This window comes from Capricornis sumatraensis, chromosome 9 (genome assembly GCF_032405125.1).
Source record: "Capricornis sumatraensis isolate serow.1 chromosome 9, serow.2, whole genome shotgun sequence".
Lineage (NCBI taxonomy): Eukaryota > Metazoa > Chordata > Mammalia > Artiodactyla > Bovidae > Capricornis > Capricornis sumatraensis.
This window is the reverse complement of record NC_091077.1, coordinates 7,417,291-7,437,746: the sequence shown is the minus strand read 5'-3', so window position 1 is coordinate 7,437,746 and position 20,456 is coordinate 7,417,291. Positions and strand designations below refer to the sequence as shown.

At 50.9% G+C, this 20,456-nt stretch overlaps 2 protein-coding genes across 2 annotated transcripts in view; both read left to right on the top strand.

Moving 5' to 3' along the window:
- The window catches only part of SLC27A1 (solute carrier family 27 member 1), a 38,303-nt gene extending 34,234 nt beyond the window's left edge, over positions 1-4,069 (top strand). Inside the window, exons 9-13 of the mRNA XM_068980245.1 lie at positions 29-155; positions 246-383; positions 456-620; positions 1,296-1,442; positions 2,752-4,069. Of these exons, the coding sequence (XP_068836346.1) occupies positions 29-155; positions 246-383; positions 456-620; positions 1,296-1,442; positions 2,752-2,909 (735 nt within the window). The 3' untranslated portion in view covers positions 2,910-4,069. The remainder of the gene's footprint in view (positions 1-28; positions 156-245; positions 384-455; positions 621-1,295; positions 1,443-2,751) is intronic.
- A 6,147-nt stretch (positions 4,070-10,216) lies between these two features.
- PGLS (6-phosphogluconolactonase) lies at positions 10,217-19,270 on the top strand. The gene is made up of 5 exons (XM_068980244.1): positions 10,217-10,556; positions 15,697-15,804; positions 16,273-16,374; positions 16,663-16,803; positions 18,939-19,270. The coding sequence occupies exons 1-5, from the start codon at positions 10,269-10,271 to the stop codon at positions 19,074-19,076; spliced, it is 777 nt and encodes a 258-aa protein (XP_068836345.1). The 5' UTR covers positions 10,217-10,268; the 3' UTR covers positions 19,077-19,270.
- Positions 19,271-20,456: the final 1,186 nt, after the last annotated feature.

Genomic DNA, 20,456 nt, shown 5'->3' with positions numbered 1-20,456 from the left:
CTCGCTGACTGGGTTGGCCCCATCCCAGGTTGGTTCCTGTGGCTTCAACAGCCGCATCCTGCCCCACGTGTACCCCATCAGGCTGGTGAAGGTCAACGAGGACACCATGGAACTCCTGCGGGATGCCCAGGGCCTCTGCATCCCGTGCCAGACCGGTGAGCAGGGTCCTGTCCAGTGCCCCCCGGGGAGCTAGGGGGCGAACCTCCTGCCCGCCCGGCACAGCCTGAGTGCTGCCTCCTCCCCAGGGGAGCCCGGCCTTCTCGTGGGTCAGATCAACCAGCAGGACCCGCTGCGTCGCTTTGATGGCTACATCAGTGAGAGCGCCACAAACAAGAAGATCGCCCACAGCGTCTTCCGCAAGGGTGACAGCGCCTACCTGTCAGGTGTGCAGAGCCCGGGGGCCAGCTGTGGGGGTGGCGGGCCACCGTCTCACCTCCCGCTCTCCCCTCTGCCAGGTGACGTGCTGGTGATGGATGAGCTGGGCTACATGTACTTCCGGGACCGCAGTGGGGACACCTTCCGCTGGCGTGGGGAGAACGTCTCCACCACTGAGGTGGAAGGCGTGCTAAGTCGCCTGCTGGGCCAGACAGATGTGGCTGTGTATGGAGTGGCTGTGCCAGGCAAGCTGGGGCTCTGGGGGTGGTCCCAGGGTCCTGGGGGCAGCCCCAGAGGAGCCCAGCCAAGAGGAACTTGGAGGTACAGGTGCCCTGGTAGGCAAGACCTAAAGCAGTGCACAGCCTGGACAACCACTCAACAGGGTGGTGGCCTGGATCTGGAATTATTCCTCATGCCTGATGCTGCGCTTCAGTTTCCTCATCCAGGAAATGGGCTCATGAAATTAGCTGTGGCTCAAGGTTGCAGCGGAGAACGCAATGGCACCCCACTCCAGTACTCTTGCCTGGAAGATCCCATGGATGGAACAGCCTGATAGGCTGCAGTCCATGAGGTTGCTAAGAGTCGGACATGACTAAGCGACATCACTTTGACTTTTCACTTTCATGCATTGGAAAAGGAAATGGCAACCCACTCCAGTGTTTTTGCCTGGAGAATCCCAGGGAGCCTCGTGGGCTGCTGTCTGTGGGGTCGCACAGAGTCGGACACGATTGAAGTGACTTAGCAGCAGCAGCAAGGTTGCAGGGAGTGCAGCAGGAGCTCAGTAAAGCGTTCACTGCTTCAGCGAGCATTATCCCAGGTGGATAGGGCTGGAGATCAGAAGCCAGAGGCCACCACTGGAGGATGGATCTGGTCTCATGGTGGGGCAAGGGTGGGGGTCTCAGCCAGATCTCTGTCTCTAGGAGTAGAGGGCAAAGCAGGCATGGCGGCCATTGCAGACCCCCACGGCCAGCTGAGCCCGAACGCCCTGTACGAGGAACTGCAGAAGGTGCTGGCGCCCTATGCCCGGCCCATCTTCCTGCGCCTCCTGCCCCAGGTGGACACTACAGGTGCGGCCCCCTGCCTCTCTGTCCGTCCATTTGTTAGTTTCTCAACCATTTACTTACCCGTTCTGGTTCCGCCCCTGCACCTGGTCTAACCTGCTGTCCACGGCCAGCTGGCACTATGAGCTGAGCTCTCCTCTCGTCGTATTTGCACGCTTCCTTCTTTCCGTTCCTCACTCCTACCCCACTGGCTGTCCTGCAGTGTTTGGTGCATCTCTTCCTTTTCGGCATTTTTCTGAGGATTAGGAAGTGTGAGCGAATCATCTCACACCTTTGAGGTTTCCTATTCTGTAAATCACCTGCTCGTATCTTTGACCGATCTTAGTATTGTCTCATTTTTTCTTTCTGATTTACGGGAGTTCCTCCTAATAGTGCAGATGTTAATTCCTTAGCAATTTCAGACATTTTAAATCTCCTCTATTTTGGAATCTGTTAACTTTGTCCATGGTGCCCTTTATTGAAAAGAAGCTTTAATTTTGATACAAAGGTAAACACCACCATCATCACCTCCGCCCCTGCTTTTTTAATCTTGAGGTTTGTGCTTTTCAAGTCTCCTTCCTTATTTTTTAATGGCCAAGCAGCATAACTTGCGGGATTTTAGGATCAAACCTGTATCCCCTGCAGTGAAAGTGCAGAGTCCCAAACACGAGGGAAGTCCCTGAAGTTTCATTAAAAAGGAAAAAAAAAAGAAAACCAACCTTCCTAATTCTTGAGCACACAGGGATTCTCCCTCGATTTTCTACAAACCCAGATCTTTCACAAAACCCCTCTTTAATTGTCTACTGCAGGGAGTGCAAACTTTTTCTTTAAGGCCCAGATAGTAAATATTTTCAGTTTCGCGGGCCACAGCCTCTGCAGCAATGATTCATCTCCTCAGCTATAGGGCAGAAACAGCAGTAAGTAGTTTGTATGTGTCCAGGGGTGGCTTCCTCATTTGGGGGGTTGAATTTGGTCCGTGGGTGGATCATGGGCCTATAAGTTGCTGACCCCTGACCTCCTGTGTGACCGACCTAGCCCTTTCACCTTCTTGGTCTTGTGTGGGGTTGACATGTGACAGGCAGGGAGTATACATGGTTTTGGGCCACACGGGGGGTGGTCAGGGAGGCCTCCCTGGTGGAGGCAGCATGAAGCTGAGATCCAAAGGCCAAGGAGGAATCAGGCGGGCAAAATGGGGAAGAATGCTTCTGGCAGAGGGGACAGCCCATTCAGAGGCCTGGAGGTGCCGGAAAGAATAGTGAGCTGGGGCGTGGTGGGGTTCCTGGCAGCCCCCTGCCAAGCTCCCACCCCACCCCTACTTCCGCCCCCGTCCCCACAGGCACCTTCAAGATTCAGAAGACCCGGCTGCAGCACGAGGGCTTCGACCCACGCCAGACCTCGGACCGGCTCTTCTTCCTGGACCTGAAGCAAGGCCACTACCTGCCTCTGGATCAGGGAGTCTACACCCGCATCTGCTCAGGCGCCTTCGCCCTCTGACACTCCTGTGTCGGCCCAAGACTCCACACCAGGCCCAGCGAGCAAGGCGGGCTGGAGCCAGACGGACAGCCCTGGTCTCTTCTGGGGCGGAGAAGCCGGATCGCAGGAGCAGCCCTTGTTTCCCGGCTCCCTCCTCCTCCTCTCCACCAGCTGGCTGCCCCCGCCTGTCTTCCACTCCCGTGTCTGTGTGTCTGTCTGTGCTCCCTGCTTCTGGGCCTCCCCGCTGTCCCTAACTGCGCTCCCCTCTTCCTCCATCTCTCCTCTCCTGCCCACTTCCTGCCAAAAGTAGAACAGACGTTTCTGGGAGCTGCAGTCTGTGTGGGGGCCCACAGCTGTCCTGGGGGCCTCTGCGGGTCCTCCCTCGGAGGGTGGTAAACCCAGAGTGGGGCCGCTCCACCTCCCTCTCAGCTGTGCCTTATTAACAAACCCCACCCAGCCCAGCCCTCCCTAGGCTGCTGGATGCCAGGACATTTTAGCCCTGTAGGAGTTCCAGGCAGCCCCTCTGCCTTCCTTGCTGAATGCGGAGCTAGGGATGGTCTGTCTGGACAACCTGGGTTCAAGGGGGCCTCAGCCCAGGGCCCTTCAGGTCAGCAAGGAATCTGCCCAGCTGGGCCAATTGCCTTTTGCACTTCCTGTCCCTGGTGGCTCTCGCTTCTCTTGCCTGCATTTCCTGATGCCCCAGAAACTTCTGGAACTGACTGTGACCACTTGGATGTTGCTCCTGCCCAGTTGTCACCATGGAGCTCCTGCTGGAGGGGACCTGAAGATGGCCCTGCGTGGCTGCTTGGCCCACTGCTCAGATGCTTACACTGGAGGAGGCCTCTTGGGGACCCCACCTGCCGTGGCTGCTGGCAGGACCCAGGGGAATGGCAGCAGTGGATTTGGGGGAGCTGCCAGGTCAGGGGTGGCCTCTGAGATGCCCTCAGGGGTTCCTGCCCCATTGACTGTTCCCCTGACCTTGCTAGTAACAACTTGGACCCTTGGTTGGTGACATCCCAAGACCACCCCGCCAGGACAGCCCGGACCTTCCCATCAGCTTCGTCGGTGGCTCATCCCAGACACCCATCGGTGGGCCTGGCCACCCAGACTGCTCCCCGTCCCTCCCTCTGGCAGCACCGTCCGGCAGCTAGAACAGCAAGGCCAGTAGCAAATGACCCCGTGCTGTTTTGCATGGGCCTTTTCAAGCACTGAGGTTTTGTTTCCTCGTTGAGTTTAAGAAATAAACCTGCAGAGCGTCTGGTGCCTGATAGGAGCTCAGTCACTCATCTTTTGTCCCCATGTGGCCCAGAACCCTGTGAGTTTCAGAGAGCAGGCCCCTCCCAGGGAACACATGGTTAGTCGCCAGACACGGGCAGAACACACTCGGCCTTTACTGACAGCTCCTGTTGCCTCTTCTCCAGCCTGCAAGGTCCAGGGTCTGGGGACTGGGTAGGGGGTGGAGGGGCCACGGGTTAGAGTTCTTACCACCTCCCTACAGCCTCTGGGTTCTGGCAGGTGCACAGGATGGCCCGGGACAGATGGTATGTCTCGGCAGGTCTGGCCGCCCCTCTCTGGGGGGCCAGCATGTGTGGCTGTAGCTCTGAGTGAGAGCCACCAGGCCTGCGAGGGTAACTGTCTGAGCTGGGATTTGAACCCAGGACATTGAGCTCCAGAGTTCATCTTCTCAGCTTCCTCCTCCAGAATTACAATGTCTGTCTTATCTTGTCTCCAAAGGAGAGAGGAAGAAAATCTTATGAAAATTGCTAGGTGCTAGGTGGGGGCACCCAGGGGGTGACTCTGGGGATGGATAGGGGTTGGATGAGCCCTGGACCAGCCTAAGAATGGATGAACTATTGTTGTGGGGTGCTGGTCCTTCACTGCCCACAGTGCAAGGAAGGTGATGCCAGGTAGAGCCTTTGAGATGCCCAGTGAAGGTGAGAAAGATATGTCGTGGTGGGGATGGAGGCCCCTGGTGTGCTGATAAGCAAGTGCATTCCAGGTAACATCCCTTCAGACATCCGACCACCTCCAAAGGTGTCATCACGGTCCCTGTTGAACAAATGAGGAAACTGAAGACACAGGGAGGGGAATGAAGTTATTGTCAGGGGCTCTGGCGAGGAAGTGGTCTAGTGGGGACCTTTCTCATTGCAAAGTCAGTCACTCTAGCTGCAACAATGTAAGAGGTTCTCTCCAGACCAGCAAGAAAATAATCCCGATGACTCTTCTGTTCCGGCTCTGTGTGTGTTTGCTCTTAAAGATTAATAGATTTTATTTATTACAGCAGTTTGAGGTTTACAGAAAAATGAGCAGAAAGTACAGAATTCTCTTATGCCCTTTGACCAGTTTCCACTAGAATTAACATCTGACATTCATGGGTTACATTTGTTACACCTGATGAGTTAATGTTGATACATTATTATTAAGCCAAGTCCACAGTTTACATTAGGGTTCCACTCTGTTGTACATTCTATGGGTTTCAACAAATACATAATGGCTTGCAACCACCCTTAAGAGTATCACAAAGAATAGTTTCTCTTGCTCTAAAAATCCTATGTTCCATCTCTCATCACTCCTATCCCAACCTGAGGCAACCACTGTTCTTTTTACTGTCTCCCTAGTTTTTTTTCCCAGACTCATGGATGGATTTGGAATCAAACTGGGTGTCATCTTTTCAGAGTGACTTCTTTTATCAGAGGTTCCTCTATGCCTCCTTGTGGCTTGATAGATGTTTTTTTTTTTTTTTTTCCCCATACCAAATTAGAAGCTCCATGACTTGCCCCTGGGGACCCTCAGAAAATCATGAAGAGAGGTGGGAGCTGATGGTGCTCCGCCACGAGCTGCTCCTTTCTGGATGGACCCTGGAAGAATGTGCACAGAGAGGACGCCTGTATCTGTGGGAAGAGAAACGGCCCAGCCTGGTGTTGGCACGTGTGCTGTGAGAGGCAGGGGCTGAGCCGTGCACAAGGGACCAGGAAGCAGCAGCAGCTGCTCAAGAGGGCATATGGAAGAGGAGAGTTCGCGCCAAGAGCTTCCCGAGGAGGGGGCTGCAGGCTGGGTCCCTGCCCCACTCTCCTGGCGTCCCCATAACTTCAGGGGAGAGTCCAGGCTCTCTGGCTAGCACTGCTGTCTTGCAGGCTGCTTCCCTTGTACCATGGATAATTGTTTCCAGCCTGTGTCTGGCTTCAACGCCTTCATTCCGATTGTTCCTTGTGCCCAAATCACTATCTTTAATTGAGCTAATTATTTAGACCACAAATTCGCCCTTTTAAATATTGCAACATAGCGGCTTTAAGTATATTTACAAGGTTATGCAAGCATCCCCTATGTCTAATTCCAGAACATTTTCATCACCCAAAACCCCTCATATCCATTGTCCTCAACCTCTGGCAACTACTACTTTCTGTCTCTATGGATTTATCTATTCTGGACACTTCACAGAAATGGAATCACACAATCTGTGGCCTATGGTGTCTGACTTATTTCTCTCAGCATGTTTTTAGATTCATCCAAGTTGTAGCTCATTCCTTTTTATAGCCAAACAATATACCATTGTATGGGTTCAGTTCAGTTCAGTCGCTCAGTCGTGTCCGACTCTTTGCGACCCCATGAATGGCAGCACGCCAGGCCTCCCTGTCCATCATCAACTCCCGGAGTTAACTCAAACTCACGTCCCTCGAGTCGGTGATGCCATCCAGCCATCTCATCCTCTGTCGTCCCCTTCTCCTCCTGCCCCCAACCCCTCCCAGCATCAGAGTCTTTTCCAATGAGTCAACTCTTCGCATGAGGTGGCCAAAGTACTGGAGTTTCAGCTTTAGCATCAGTCCTTCCAAAGAACACCCAGGACTGATCTCCTTCAGGATGGACTGGTTGGATCCCCTTGCAGTCCAAGGGACTCTCAAGAGTCTTCTCCAACACCACAGTTCAAAAGCATCTATTTTTTTAACCACCAGTTGATGGATGTTGATTTATTTCCTTTTGGGGGGGGTGTGCTATTGTGAGTAATGCTGCTGTGATCATTTGTGTAAAAGTTTTTGTGTGAACATATGTCCTGAATTCTCGGGTGTAAACCTAGGTGTGGAAATGCTAGGTCACATGGTAACTATGTTTAACCTTTTGAGGAACTGCCAGACTGTTTTCCACAGTGACTGTATCACTTTATATTCCCCCCAACAGCAGTGTGTGAGTTCCAGTTCCCCATATCCTTGTCAGTACTTCTTTTCTTTTTCTTGTTTTGGCCACACTGCTAGGCATGCAGGATCTTAGTTCCCCAACAAACGGTCAAAATTGCGCCCCCTGCAGTGCAATCTTGGAGTCTTAACCACTGGACTGCCAGGGAAGTTCTCTTTTTTATTGTGATCATTTTGGTGGTTATCCAGTGGTATCTCCTTATAGTTTTGATTTCCATTTCTTGAGGGCTAATAAGCAGAACATCTTTTCATGTGTTTGTTGTTGTCTAGTTGCTAAGTCCTGTCTGACTCATTGCCACCCCATGGACTGTAGCCCACCAGGATCCATGGAATTCTCCAAGCAAGAATACTGGAATGGGTTACCATTTCCTTCTCCAGAGGGATCTTCCCAATCCAGGGATCGAACCTGCATCTCCTGCATTGGTAAGCAGTTTCTTTACCACTGAGCCACCTGGGAAGCCATCTGTACACCTCCTTTGAAAAGAAATGTCATTCAGATCCTTTGCCCAGTTTTTAACTGGGTTGTCTGTTTAGAGTTGGAAGAGTTCTTAATATAATTCTGTATACTAAATCCTTGTAAGATATGGTTTGCAAATTTCTCCCATCCTGTGGATTGTCTTTTCACTCTTTTGGTAGTATCCTTTGAAACATAAATATTTTTCATTTTGATGAAGCCCGGTTTTTCTTTTTTCTGGCCACACTATGCAGCATTTGGGAACTGAGTTCTCCAACCAGGGACTGAACCTGTGCCCCCTGCACTGGGAGCATGGAGCCTTAACTGCTAGACTGCCACAGAAGCCCCACTCTTGCTTTTGGAATCATTTTCTAACCCAAGCTCATAAAGATTGATGCATCTGTTTTCCAAGAATGTTTTCGTTTTAGCCCTGACATTTAAACTTTTGTATACGGTTTGAGGTGGGGATCTGTATTAGTTTTCTAGTGCTGAGGTGACAAACACCGCAACCTTGGTGGCTTAACGCCAGTTATTTTACAGTTCTGAACGTGAGAAGTCAGAACTGGATCTTACTTGGCTAAAGTCAAGGTTTGGCAGGGCTGCATTGCTTCTGGAGTTTCTGAAACAATCCACTTCCTTGCCTCTTCCAGCATTTAGAAACTGCCCACATTCCTTGACTCATGGCCTCTTCCTCCATCTTCAAAGCCATCAGCAGTGGGTTGGGTCTTTTTCATGCTCCTCCTCCTCCTCCCGTTTTCCGTGACCCTTGTGATGATATTGTGCTCATTCATGTAACCTAATTCAATCTGCAATCTTCATTTCCCCCTGCCAAGTAACCTAACAAATTCAGATTTAGGGAACTAGGGTGTGGACACCATTGGGGGACTATTTTTCTGCCTACTACAGGGTTCAATTTCATTCTTTTGCATGTGACTGTCTAATTTTCCCAGCACCAGTTGTTGAAAAGACTATTCTTTTCGAACTGAATGCTTCTGGCACCCTTGTTGAAGAGCCACTGATCACAAACATATGGTTTGTTGTTCTAGCTCAGTTCTATTCCATTGATATATGTCTATTGTATGTCAATACCACAGTTTGATTACTATAGCTTTGTAGTAAGTTTGAAATCAAGAAGTGTGAGTCCTCCAATTTAGTTCTCCAAGACTGGTTGGCTATTTGGGGGCCCCTGCAATTCCTCATGAATTTTAGGATCAGTTTGTTGATATCTCAGAAAAGGCTCTCAGAATTTTGAAAGGGATTACATCATGTCTATAGACCAATTTGGGGATTGTTGCTATCTTAACGGCTTTCCCATGTGGCTCAGTGGTAAAGAAACTGCCTGCCCACGCAGAAGATGCAGGACTCACAGCGTTGATCCCTGGGTTGGGAAGATTTCCTGGAGGAGGAAATGGTAACCCACTCCAGTATTCCTGCCTGGAAAATCCCATGGACCGAGGAGCCTGGCGGGCTACAGTCCACGGGGTCAGACACAACTGAACACAAGCACACGTGCTATCTTCACAATATGGAGTTTTCCAATCCATGAATATAGGATGTTTCCCATTTATTAAGATCACATTTTAAGTTGCTCTTCGGCAAAGCTTTATAGTTCTCAGCGTATAAGTCTTGCGCCTCTTTTGCTGAAATTATTAAGTATTTTATTCTCTTTGCTTCTATTATAAATGGAACTGTTTTCTTAATTGGCTACTTCTTTGAAAGATGCACTGCCTATGCAAACCTCACTGCACTTACTACACTATCCTAAACTCTCTCAGGTTCTGAGGTGGTCCAGCTGCCCTGACCTACCAGACATCCTGCCCCTTCCAATCCTCCCTGCTCATGTTATTCCCTGAATATTCTATCTTATCGGGCTTCCCTCATGGCTCAGTCGGTAAAGAATCTGCCTGCCTGCAATGCAGGGGACCCCGGTTCGATTCCTGGCTCAGGAAGATCCCCTGGAGAAGAAAATAACAACCCACTCCAGTATTCTTGCCTGGAGAATCCCATGAACAGAGGAGCCAGGCAGCTCTGTCTCCATGCCGGCCCGCGAGCTGCCCTCTGCCGCCGCCCTCGCTGGCCTCGCGCGCTGGACGCTGGGCTTCTGCGACTAAACCACCACCTTTCTATCATATCAGCCAAGGCCCACTAGTCTCAGTCTGGGAGCTTCTTCAGGCAAGACCCACGGGGGAGGAGATCTCCACAGAAACATACAGGAGAAATTCAACACAGCTCCTACACCGTGCCACAGTTCAGGAGGGTTGAGAGAACTCTGAATAAACCAAATACACTCGTCCTTATCAAGTATATACTTTAAAATACATAATTATATTTTAATTAAAGAGAGAAACAACAGATACCAACAAGACAAACGTGCTAGTTCAGAAATTTCAAAGTCCACCAAAATCCCCGCCCTCCAAGAAATCGGCTCCCTCCAACTCCACCCCAGGGCCCCCTCACTGCGAGCCTCGAAGCTCTGAGCTCCGGTCTCTAGCCCCGCCCTGATATCGGGAAGTAGAGCTCAGCTGCACCTACTCTGCCTGCTTCAGCCCAGGAAAAAGCTCCATGATCAGGCAAAAAAAAAAATAAGTGAGCGAATCCGGACTCACCGCCCGGCCCCTCTGGGACGTCATTCGTGGGTCTGCGCATGTGCTGCAGGCACCTGGGGAGCGGGACGGGCGTTCACGCAGGCGCACTCGTGGCCGCCGGGAGGGCTTCCTCCTGCCTGCCGCCGCCATCGCCATGGCCGCGCCGGCCCCCCGCCTCATCTCTGTCTTCTCGAGCCCGCAGGAGCTGGGTGCCTCGCTGGCGCAACTGGTAGTGCAGCAGGCAGCATGCTGCCTGGCGGATGCCGGCGGCCGCTTCACGCTCGGCTTGTCCGGCGGCAGCCTTGTCTCCATGCTGGCCCGCGAGCTGCCCGCTGCCGCCGCCCCCGCTGGACCCGCCAGCCTCGCGCGCTGGACGCTGGGCTTCTGCGACGAGCGCCTCGTGCCCTTCGAGCACGCCGAGAGCACGTACGGCCTCTACCGGGTGAGAGCTACGGGGGCCGCCGGGGGTCACGCCGAGAGGGCCGCGCTCATCGCCTGGACCCGGCTACGGAGGCCACCGGGGGTCATTTCGAAAAGGCCGCGCCCACCGCCTGAACCAGGCGACGAGAGTTATGCAGGGTAGCACCGTGCCCTCTGCCTGGACTGGAGCTGGGAATGGTCTGCTGGGTGCCCGGAGGTTCCATCAGAGGGTGCACCTCCACTGCCACCCGGGTGGACTGGTGATGCATTTTGTGTGTGTGTGTGCTCTGTCGCTAAGTCGTGTGCGATTCAGGTGGCCAGGTAGAGGGCATGACATGAGCAAAGGCATAGAGGCGAAACGGAGTGGTCCATTCCAGGGACTTCGAGAAGCTCAGGCGCTGCAGGCTAGTAAGTGCAGAGGCCGAGTTAGGAAAGAGCCAGGTAGGCGGGATCTGGTGTGGAAACTGGGCCTCGGTTTCCCCTTCTTTAACCTGGAGAGTTCTCTTTGATCTCCACTCTGCTTGTGGCGCTGACAACTCCGTGGCTGGTTATCTTTGTCCTGGGGCCCCAGACTCCTATAGAATCAGGGCAACTCCCCACCCCCATTTTATAAGAAGGGAAACTGAGGCCTGGAGAAGCTATGGTCTGAGCTGCCCTCCACACCCCCCCGCATCTGAGTCAACTCTTCCTGCCGTGGATGGAGGTGGAAAACCCACCCAGGGAAGTGTGGGAGGGGTGGATTTGGCCAGAAGCCTCAGGTTGCTCAGGTCCTGGGTGTGTTGAGTTCTCTTCGCAAAGAAGCTTGAGCTGGGTTTTTTTGTTTGTTTGGTAATGAGGAAGGTTTACTGATTACCAGGGCTTTATTCACATCATCTCATGAAACCCCACAAGCGCCTGTGAGGCGGGGACTGTTAGTACCTGCATTTCATGGATGGAGAAACTGAAGCCAGACAAGGAGAGTCACCTAGTGGCCAGGGAGGGAGCTGGGGTATGAACCTGCCTGTCGGAACCCCCCAGAGAGCACCCGGGACACATTTCAGGGACAGGGGCCACTCTCAAGTCTGCTGTCCTGCGTGTCTTCCCCTAGAGCTTAATTTAAAAGTGACCTCGTGCTTCTTTTTTACTTTGCCAGACTTTGAAAGACTTTTTAAATTTTTTTTTATTTTTAAAGATTTTTGGCGGGGGCAGAGATGTGAACCATTTTAAAAGTCTTCATTGAATTTGTTACAGTATTGCTTCTCTTTTATGTTTTGGTTTTTTGGCGGTAAGGCATGTGTGATCTTAGCTCCCTGACCAGGGACGGAACCCATATCCCCTGCGTTGGAAGAGGAAGCCTTAACCACTGGACCATCAGGGAAGTCCCTGAAAGATTTTTTTTTTTTTAATTTTTATTTTTTTTTAAATTTTAAAATCTTTAATTCTTACATATGTTCCCAAACATGAACCCCCCTCCCACCTCCCTCCCCATAACATCTCAGTGGGTCATCCCCATGCACCAACCCCAAGCATGGTGTATCCTGCGTCAGACATGGACTGGCGATTCAATTCTTACATGATAGTATACATGATAGAATGCCATTCTCCAAAATCATCCCACCCTCTCCCTCTCCCTCTGAGTCCAAAAGTCCGTTATACACAGCTGTGTCTTTTTTCCTGTCTTGCATACAGGGTCGTCATTGCCATCTTTCTAAATTCCATATATATGTGTTAGTATACTGTATTGGTGTTTTTCTTTCTGGCTTACTTCACTCTGTATAATCAGCTCCAGTTTCATCCATCTCATCAGAACTGATTCAAATGAATTCTTTTTAACGGCTGAGTAATACTCCATTGTGTATATGTACCACAGCTTTCTTACCCATTCATCTGCTGATGGACATCTAGGTTGTTTCCATGTCCTGGCTATTATAAACAGTACTGCAATGAACATTGGGGTACATGTGTCTCTTTCAATTCTGGTTTCCTCGGTGTGTATGCCCAGCAGTGGGATTGCTGAGTCATAAGGTAGTTCTATTTGCAGTTTTTTAAGGAATCTCCACACTGTTCTCCATAGTGGCTGTACTAGTTTGCATTCCCACCAACAGTGTAGGAGGGTTCCCTTTTCTCCACACCCTCTCCAGCATTTATTGCTTGCAGATTTTTGGATTGCAGCCATTCTGACTGGTGTGAAGTGGTACCTCATTGTGGTTTTGATTTGCATTTCTCTGATAATGAGTGATGTTGAGCATCTTTTCATGTGTTTGTTAGCCATCCGTATGTCTTTGGAGAAATGTCTATTTAGTTCTTTGGCCCATTTTTTGATTGGGTCATTTATTTTTCTGGAATTGAGCTGCATAAGTTGCTTGTATATTTTTGAGATTAGTTGTTTGTCAGTTGCTTCATTAGCTATTATTTTCTCCCATTCAGAAGGCTGTCTTTTCACCTTGCTTATAGTTTCCTTTGTTGTGCAGAAGCTTTTATTTTAATTAGATCCCATTTATTTATTTTTGCTTTTATTTCCAGAATTCTGGGAGGTGGATCATAGCCTGAAAGATTTTTAATTAGGAAAGGCATACTTGCTCAAGTAACAGAATCCTAACAAAACAGTCAAAGAGAAAGTTGCAAGGATATTCAGTGTGTGTGTGTGTATGTGTGTGTCCTTGTCCTTGTATCCAGCACTAGGGACAGTTCCCTCGTAGGGCTCACAGTGGGGTGGGGCACCAACACTCAGGGCAATAAGAGTGGAAATCCGCTCATAGCCGCGTGTAATGCAGTTTGGACAGAAGATAATAGTGTGAGCCCCAGTAGTCCAGTGGCTAAGACTCCACGCTCCCAGTGCAGGGGGGCTGGGTTTGCTCCCTGGTCAGGGAACTTAGATCCTGCATGCTACAGTGAAGATCAGAGATCCCAAGTGCTGCAGTTAAGACCCAGTCCAGCCCAATAAATATTTTTTAAAAACAGTGTGAGATGATAAGACGTGCCAGGGGAGAAGGGAGAGCATCCTTCAGCCAGGGCAGTGGGGCACTCGGAGGAAGTGACATTTGGGCAGCGACCAGGAAGATACGAGGAGCTGGCCACAGGTGAGCTGGGGCAGAAGGCACAGCAGAGGCTCTGCAGTGGGAACCTATGTGGGGTGAGGATTTGCTCCTGCCAGTTTGCCCCGGAAGGGAATCATATTAGTTTCCTGGGGCTGTGGTAGCAAAGTACTAACCAGTGGGTAGCTTAAAACAACAGGCATTGATTCACAGTTCTGGAGGCCAGAAGTTCAAAATCAAGGTGTCAGCAGTCCCGTGCTCCCTCCAAAGGCTCTCAGAGAGGAGGCTTCCTTGCCTCTTGCAGCTTCTGGGGGTTCCAGGTGTTTCTTGGCTTGTGGCCACATCACTGCAGTCTCTGCCTCTGTTTCTGCGTCACTTGTTCATCCGATTCTCTCTGTGTCCTCCTCTTGTAAGGACACAAGTCTTTGAATTTAGGGCCTATCCTAATGCCCTGTGACCTCATCTATGCTAATGACAACTGCAAAGGCCCTCTTTCTAAATAAGGCCACATTCTTTTTTTTAATTAGTTAGTTAATTAATTATTTTTGGCTGTGCTAGGTCTCTGTTGCTGCAAGAGCTTTTGCAACAGGCTTTTCTCTAGTTGTGGCGAGCGGGGACCACTCTAGTCGCAGTGTGCGGGCTTCTCATTGTGGTGGCTTCTCTTGTTGCCGAGTTCGGGCTTCAGTAGTTGTGGCTCCTAGGCTCTAAAGCACAGGCTCAGTTGCCCTGGGGCACATGGGATCAGCCCAGATTAGAGATCAAAGCCGTGTCTCCTGCATTGGCAGGCGGATTCTTCACCACTGAGCCACCGGGGAAGTCCACATTCTGAGACTCCAGGTGGCCGTGAATATGGGGGCGGGGTCACTAAGCAGCCTGGTACAGGGATGGAGAGGCATTCCTCTCCTGGAGGATGGACCCCAGGCAGTTGGGCTCACCCTGTACCATGGGCCTTTTGCTGTCCAGGCTGGGAGGAAGAGCTGGGGCCCACCTTCCTGGGGATGGTTTCTCAGCACCTGCAAAGTGTTTAGAGAGAACCCACCCAATCCAGTTCTAGGAAACCTGCCAAACCGATGTCTAGCCTGAGGAGGAGGAAATGGCTCTGAGCCTCTAGGGGGAGGGCAGCTATGAAGGGGACTCAGGTGACAGAAATAGGGCGCCTGTACTCCCCCCTGACTTCACTCAGCACGATCCCCAAGGGTGTGTGTAGATAGGGACCTTGGGCAGAGCTGGTCTTTCCCACGATGGATCTGTCTGATCGTGCTCCTCCCCAGCTCACACACCCTCCTTGGCTCCCTGTTACGCTCAACACAGAGCCTGCACTCCACAGGTCAGCATTTGGTGGGGAGTCAGCACCATAAGTTCTGGCTGGCTTATCCCATGTCCTTGCTGCCTTCCCCCTCTGCTCCAAACACTATATTTTTGTTGTTTACCTACTTTTACTTTGTGGATCAGCCCGGCATTGACTTGGCTGAGCTAGGCCATCCCCGAAAGGAGGCACCGAGGTGGGGGTTGCCAGCATCCATCCCAGAGCAGATCAGAGACCATGGGGCTCATCTCTGCAGGAAAGGGCTGGAACCTTCTGCCTTGCAGGACGCCTGACTCCAGATACTTCTGCATTAAATCCACCGATCATAGGCTGGGGTGCTTGCTATGGGCCAGGCATACTCACCCTGTAGTGCAACCTAGAAAAGAAATCAGTGCTTACCACAGTTAACATGTCACACCCCCAAGGAGCAGTTGGGGAAGGTGCAGGCAGAGGTAGCTGCTCGGAGGAGGCAGCTCAAGGGATGTATAAGAGTTTCCCAGGCAGATCAAGAGCTGGTGTACCTGCTGAGGCCTGGAGGTCAGCAGGACCTCCTGGAGGGCTGAGAGGGGCTAGGTTTTATCTTGAAGCCCAAAGGACCCTGGGTGTTTAGAAACAGGATCCTGGTGTGGCCAGACAGGTGCAGGCCAGAGCCAGGAGACCTCCAATCACCAGGGACTTGAAAGACCTCTGGGGGAATGCCACTGGGATCCTCACTCACACAGGAGGTGGGTATAATGACAGTCGTGTCCTAACCTGGAGGATCCAGGTAGTCCCTGGTGTAACCCCCATGCCCCACTGACTGTATGTTGCTGTTGGTGACACTGTGCGTCTGTCCTCTGCAGACCCACCTGCTCTCCAAGCTCCCTATCTTTGACAGCCAGGTGATCACCATCAACCCCGCGTTGCCTGTGGAGGAGGCGGCTGAGGACTACGCCAAGAAGCTGAGACAGGTGAGCCCCTTGGAGCTGCTGCAGGGAGACCTCATCCACCCAGTGGGCTCTCCCAGAGTGATGGAGTAAGCCTACTGGTGACACTGAGTGGTCATCACTGGCAGAAGCTCTCCCTGGGGGTGGTCAGTAGACCCAGTCTCACGCTGGGCAGACCCCTTTGAGAATCCCCCTCTCTCTGAGAGGCCACAGCCCTGCTCTGGGGGAACCCCCAAAGGCGGCCTCACTTCTGACACCCTGGCAGTAGGCCTGGGTATTCACGTCTTGGGCACAGCTGCATCCCCAGATTGTCAGGCCATTGAGACAGTGAAGTGTGGAGCCTTGTAGATTAATAGAGTTCCTTTTTTTTTGCAGGTAAGGCTGAGCCTTGCTTACTGTGTTATAGCAACTTGTTTTTCTGACAACTGTTTCTTTGTGTCCTCTGAGCTCTTCCCTCACAACTTCTTGGGACTGTCTTCTTTCCCCACCCAGGCCTTCCAAGGGGACTCCATCCCGGTTTTTGACCTGCTGATTCTGGGTGTGGGTCCTGATGGCCACACCTGCTCACTCTTCCCAGACCACCCCCTCCTGCAGGTGAGCACACCCACGAAGGCCCTGCTCACGTCTGAGCCCCAACCTCTGCCATCTGGGGTTGGGAGCTGCCTGCAGCATGGTGTGAGTCAGCCTCAGCCAACAGGCGTGCCCACTGGGGCCTGACCCTTCTGAGCCTCAGTTCACCCATCAAAACAGGGGCCTTCAGTCAAGTACCACAGAATTAGCAGGGTGGGATGGAATGATGGCTGGACGGTGCCTGGCCTGTGTGAGTACTCAGGAAGTCAAATGATGTTTTTCTGTTTCCACCTTGGGCCTCCCTGCCTCCAGGAGCGGGAGAAGATTGTGGCCCCCATCAGTGACTCCCCGAAACCACCTCCACAGCGCGTGACCCTCACTCTTCCTGTGCTGAACGCAGCTCGAACGGTCATCTTTGTGGCGACAGGAGAAGGCAAGGCAGCTATTCTGAAGGTAACAGTGAGGGCCCCCTTCCCTAGAAGGTTGTAGGCGGAAAATGCGATCCTAGACACTGCTGTGCTGAAAGCACCACATCCCAAGGCATTTCAGTAATTCTTGGGTTGAAGGAGAGATGAAAACTGCAAATACAGCCTAGTTAGGGGTTAAGAATTGTGAATTGAAATTGACGCGATATGGCCAAGATGGCTCAGAGGTAAATTCATAGCACTTAATATGTATGCATATATATTTCATTATTAACTAGAAAACAATTGAAATAAACCAGTCAAGCACTTTAGAGTGAGAACAAAGGAAAATAATGTAAATTTAAGAAAAGTCAGAGGAAGGAATAGTGAGATTGAAATCACTGAATTGGCTCATATTCTTAAAAACTTAATGGTAAATAGATCCGTAACATAGAGCCATAACACAGACATAGATCCGTAGCATGACAGCTACCCCTGGTGAAACTGGAGGAAAATCGTGTGTAGTAGGAATAAGGAAAAAGGTATAGTTATACATAATATATTAGGAAAGTATAAAATTAATAAATTTATATAAATATATATATTTATAAATTATAAATTATAAATTTATATATTAATAAATTTATATTGGCAAGAATCCTCCTGCCAGGGCAGGAGACATGGGGTTCGATCCCTGATCCAGGAAGATCCCACATGCCACGGGGCAGCTAAGCCCAGGCACCACGACTGCTGAGCCTGTGATCTAGAACCCCCAAGCCGCAACTCCTGAGCCCACATACTGCAACTGTTGAGGCCCACGTGCCCCAGAGCCCACGCTCCACAGCAAGAGACGCCGCCACAATGGAAGTGGGTGTCCCACAGCTAGAGAGTAGCCCCCACTCCCCACAACTAGAGAAAAAGCCCACGCAGCAGTGTAGACCCACCACAGCCCCAAATAAACAAACAAAACCACATTTAAAAAAAATCATGAAGTGGATATAAAAATAAACAGAAAAATGCCTGAATTACCATCACTGAAAAGACCAACAACTATGGAAGAAACTAGACATATTTTTAAAGATAAATAAGCAACAATTCTTCCACCAACTGTTGGGCCCAGATGTCTCCATGAGAGTGGCTAATGTTGGGGTTCAGGGTGTAGACTCCAGCAGACCCAGTGGCCCTGCCAGTGATACGCAGCATGCCCTTAGATGGTCACTGAACCCCCCACCGCCCCACCAAGCCTCAACTTTCCCATCTGCAAGGTGCACTAGGAAGGTTCCTCCCCATGGACCTCCTGAGGGTCAGTTACGGCAGTTCCAACTCACAGTCCACTCACAGGAGGCTGCCCTCAGCCTCAGCTTCCCTGACTGTAAAAAGAGGGGTGAGAACAGAGGCAACCCTGCAGGGCTGTGGTCAGAAGTGAACAAGTTAATGATTCAGAGTGCTTGCCGCAGACCCAGCTGGCAGAGAGTAAGTACTATTTCCCATGCCTGCTGATCATGAAATCACATTAGGGGGTCAGCCCACCACACCTAGAGGGACCGAATCCTCCTGACAGCTAAGAAGGCTTTTGACCTTTTTAAGCGGTTGGGAGAAAAAGCAAAAGAGAAGGCATATTCTTTGGTGTGTGAAAATGTTACAGAATTCAGATTTCAATGTCCACGAATAAAGATTTGTTGGAACCTGACCATACCCACTTGGCGACGAGTCTTCTGCTGGTACTTTTGCCTTGTAACAGCAGAGGTGAGTAGTTGCGACAGAGTTGGGCTGTGAGCTACAGAGCTGAAATAGTGACTCTCTGGTCTTGGCAGAAAAGGTGTTCTGGAGACTTCCCTGTTGCTTTAGTGGCTAAGACTCCATGCTCCCCATGCAGGGGGCGTGAGTTTGATCCATGGTCAGGGAACTACATCTCGCGTGCCGCAATTAAAGATGCCCAGTGCTGTAGCTAAGACCTGGTGCATAAATATAAATATTTTTTTAAAATGTGTTAGGAAAAAAAAAAGTGTGCTGACCCCACTGTTAAACAGTCACAGATGATAAAAAGGAAGAGACCCCCGTCTCTGCTGGTTGCTTGAAGCCAGGACATCTAGGAAGGGTGATCTCAACTTCTGAGGGTTGGAGAGGTCTGAGGGGTGCTGGGGTGCAGGGAGGGGGGCCCACGCTCCTGCCCTCTCCACACAGCGCATTTTGGAGGACAAGGAGGAGAACCCGCTCCCCGCCGCACTGGTCCAGCCCAGCACTGGGAAACTCTGCTGGTTTCTGGACGAGGCAGCAGCCCGACTCCTGACCGTGCCCTTCGAGAAGCATTCCACGTTGTAACCCGTGCTGAGAGGTGCTACCGCTGTGACTGTGTGCAGCCCCAGTGGCCTGGGACCTTCTGGGGCTGGGCCCCACTGCCAGCCCACTCCAGGCTTCATTTTAGAAAAGCCGAGTGGTGCCACTGGAAGCTGAAGGGTCTGGCCACCAGGCCCGCCCAGGGGCCTAGCGCATGGGCTGTGGCTCTGGGTGACTCAGATATTAAAAGGAGCATCTGTTTGAAGTTTCCACTGTCTCGTGGTCCTTGGTGGGTGGTGGGACCATAGGTCTCTAGGTGGCGCGCCTGACTTGTAACATTCATCCCAGCCTGTGGAGGGCAGGAATGGGCGTCTGGCATGAGTGTCCTGGGCCTGCCATAGCAAAGTACCACACATCAGGTGTCTTAAAATAAGTGCAGGTCGCTGTCTCACAGTTCACAAGGCCAGAAGCCTGAAACCTCGGTGTCAGGAAGGTTGGATCCTTCCAGAAGCTCTGCAGGCGAGTCTGTCCCAGGTCTCTCTCATGTATTCTGGTTGCTGCTGGCAGTTCTTGGCCTTTCGGGGCTTGGTGATGCCTCCCTCCAGTGTCTGCCTCTCTTGTCTGGCAGACTCTCAGTGTCTGGCCTTCTCTCTGTGTGTCTTTCCGTACTTGTCCTTTTCTTTTTTTCTTTTGGTTTGTCTTGTTTTTTTCTTTGGCCATGCTCCTAGGTTTATGAGATCTCAGTTCCCAGACCAAGGATTGAACCTGGGCCCCAACAGGGAAAGCCCAGAATCCTAACCACTAGGCCACCAGGGAACTCACTCCCATCCTCTTCTGATAAGGACCCCTGTCCTTGGGCATAAGGCCGCCCTAAGTCCTAAATTCTTCAGAGTTTGTCTTAAGATCCTTAATTCATTATGTCTGTAAAAATGCTTATTCCAAATAAGATCGCATTCTGGAGTTTCAAGGGTTAGGACATGGACTTAACATTTATTTTTAACTGTATTAAAATAACACATAACATAAAGTTTACCCTCTTAACCATGTTTATACAATTCAGTGGTTTCAAATATGTTTGCATTTTTAAGCAGCCGTCACTGCCATCCATCCCCGAAACTCTCTTCATCTTCTAAATCTAAAACTCTGTACTTGGAACCTCCCTGGTGATCAAGTGGCTAAGACTCTGCTCCAGTGCGGGGGGCCCAGGTTCAATCGCTAGTCAGGGAACTAGGTCCCACATGCCGCAACTAAGACCCAGTGCAGCCAAATAATTAAATAAAAATAATAGCTATGTATAAATATGTGTATATATTTATTTAAAAACTGTATACTTATTAAATGCTCACTTTCTATTCTCTCCTCTCCCCAGCCCTGGCAACCACCATTCTGTTTTCTGTCGTTATGAATTTTTTTTGGGGGGGGTAG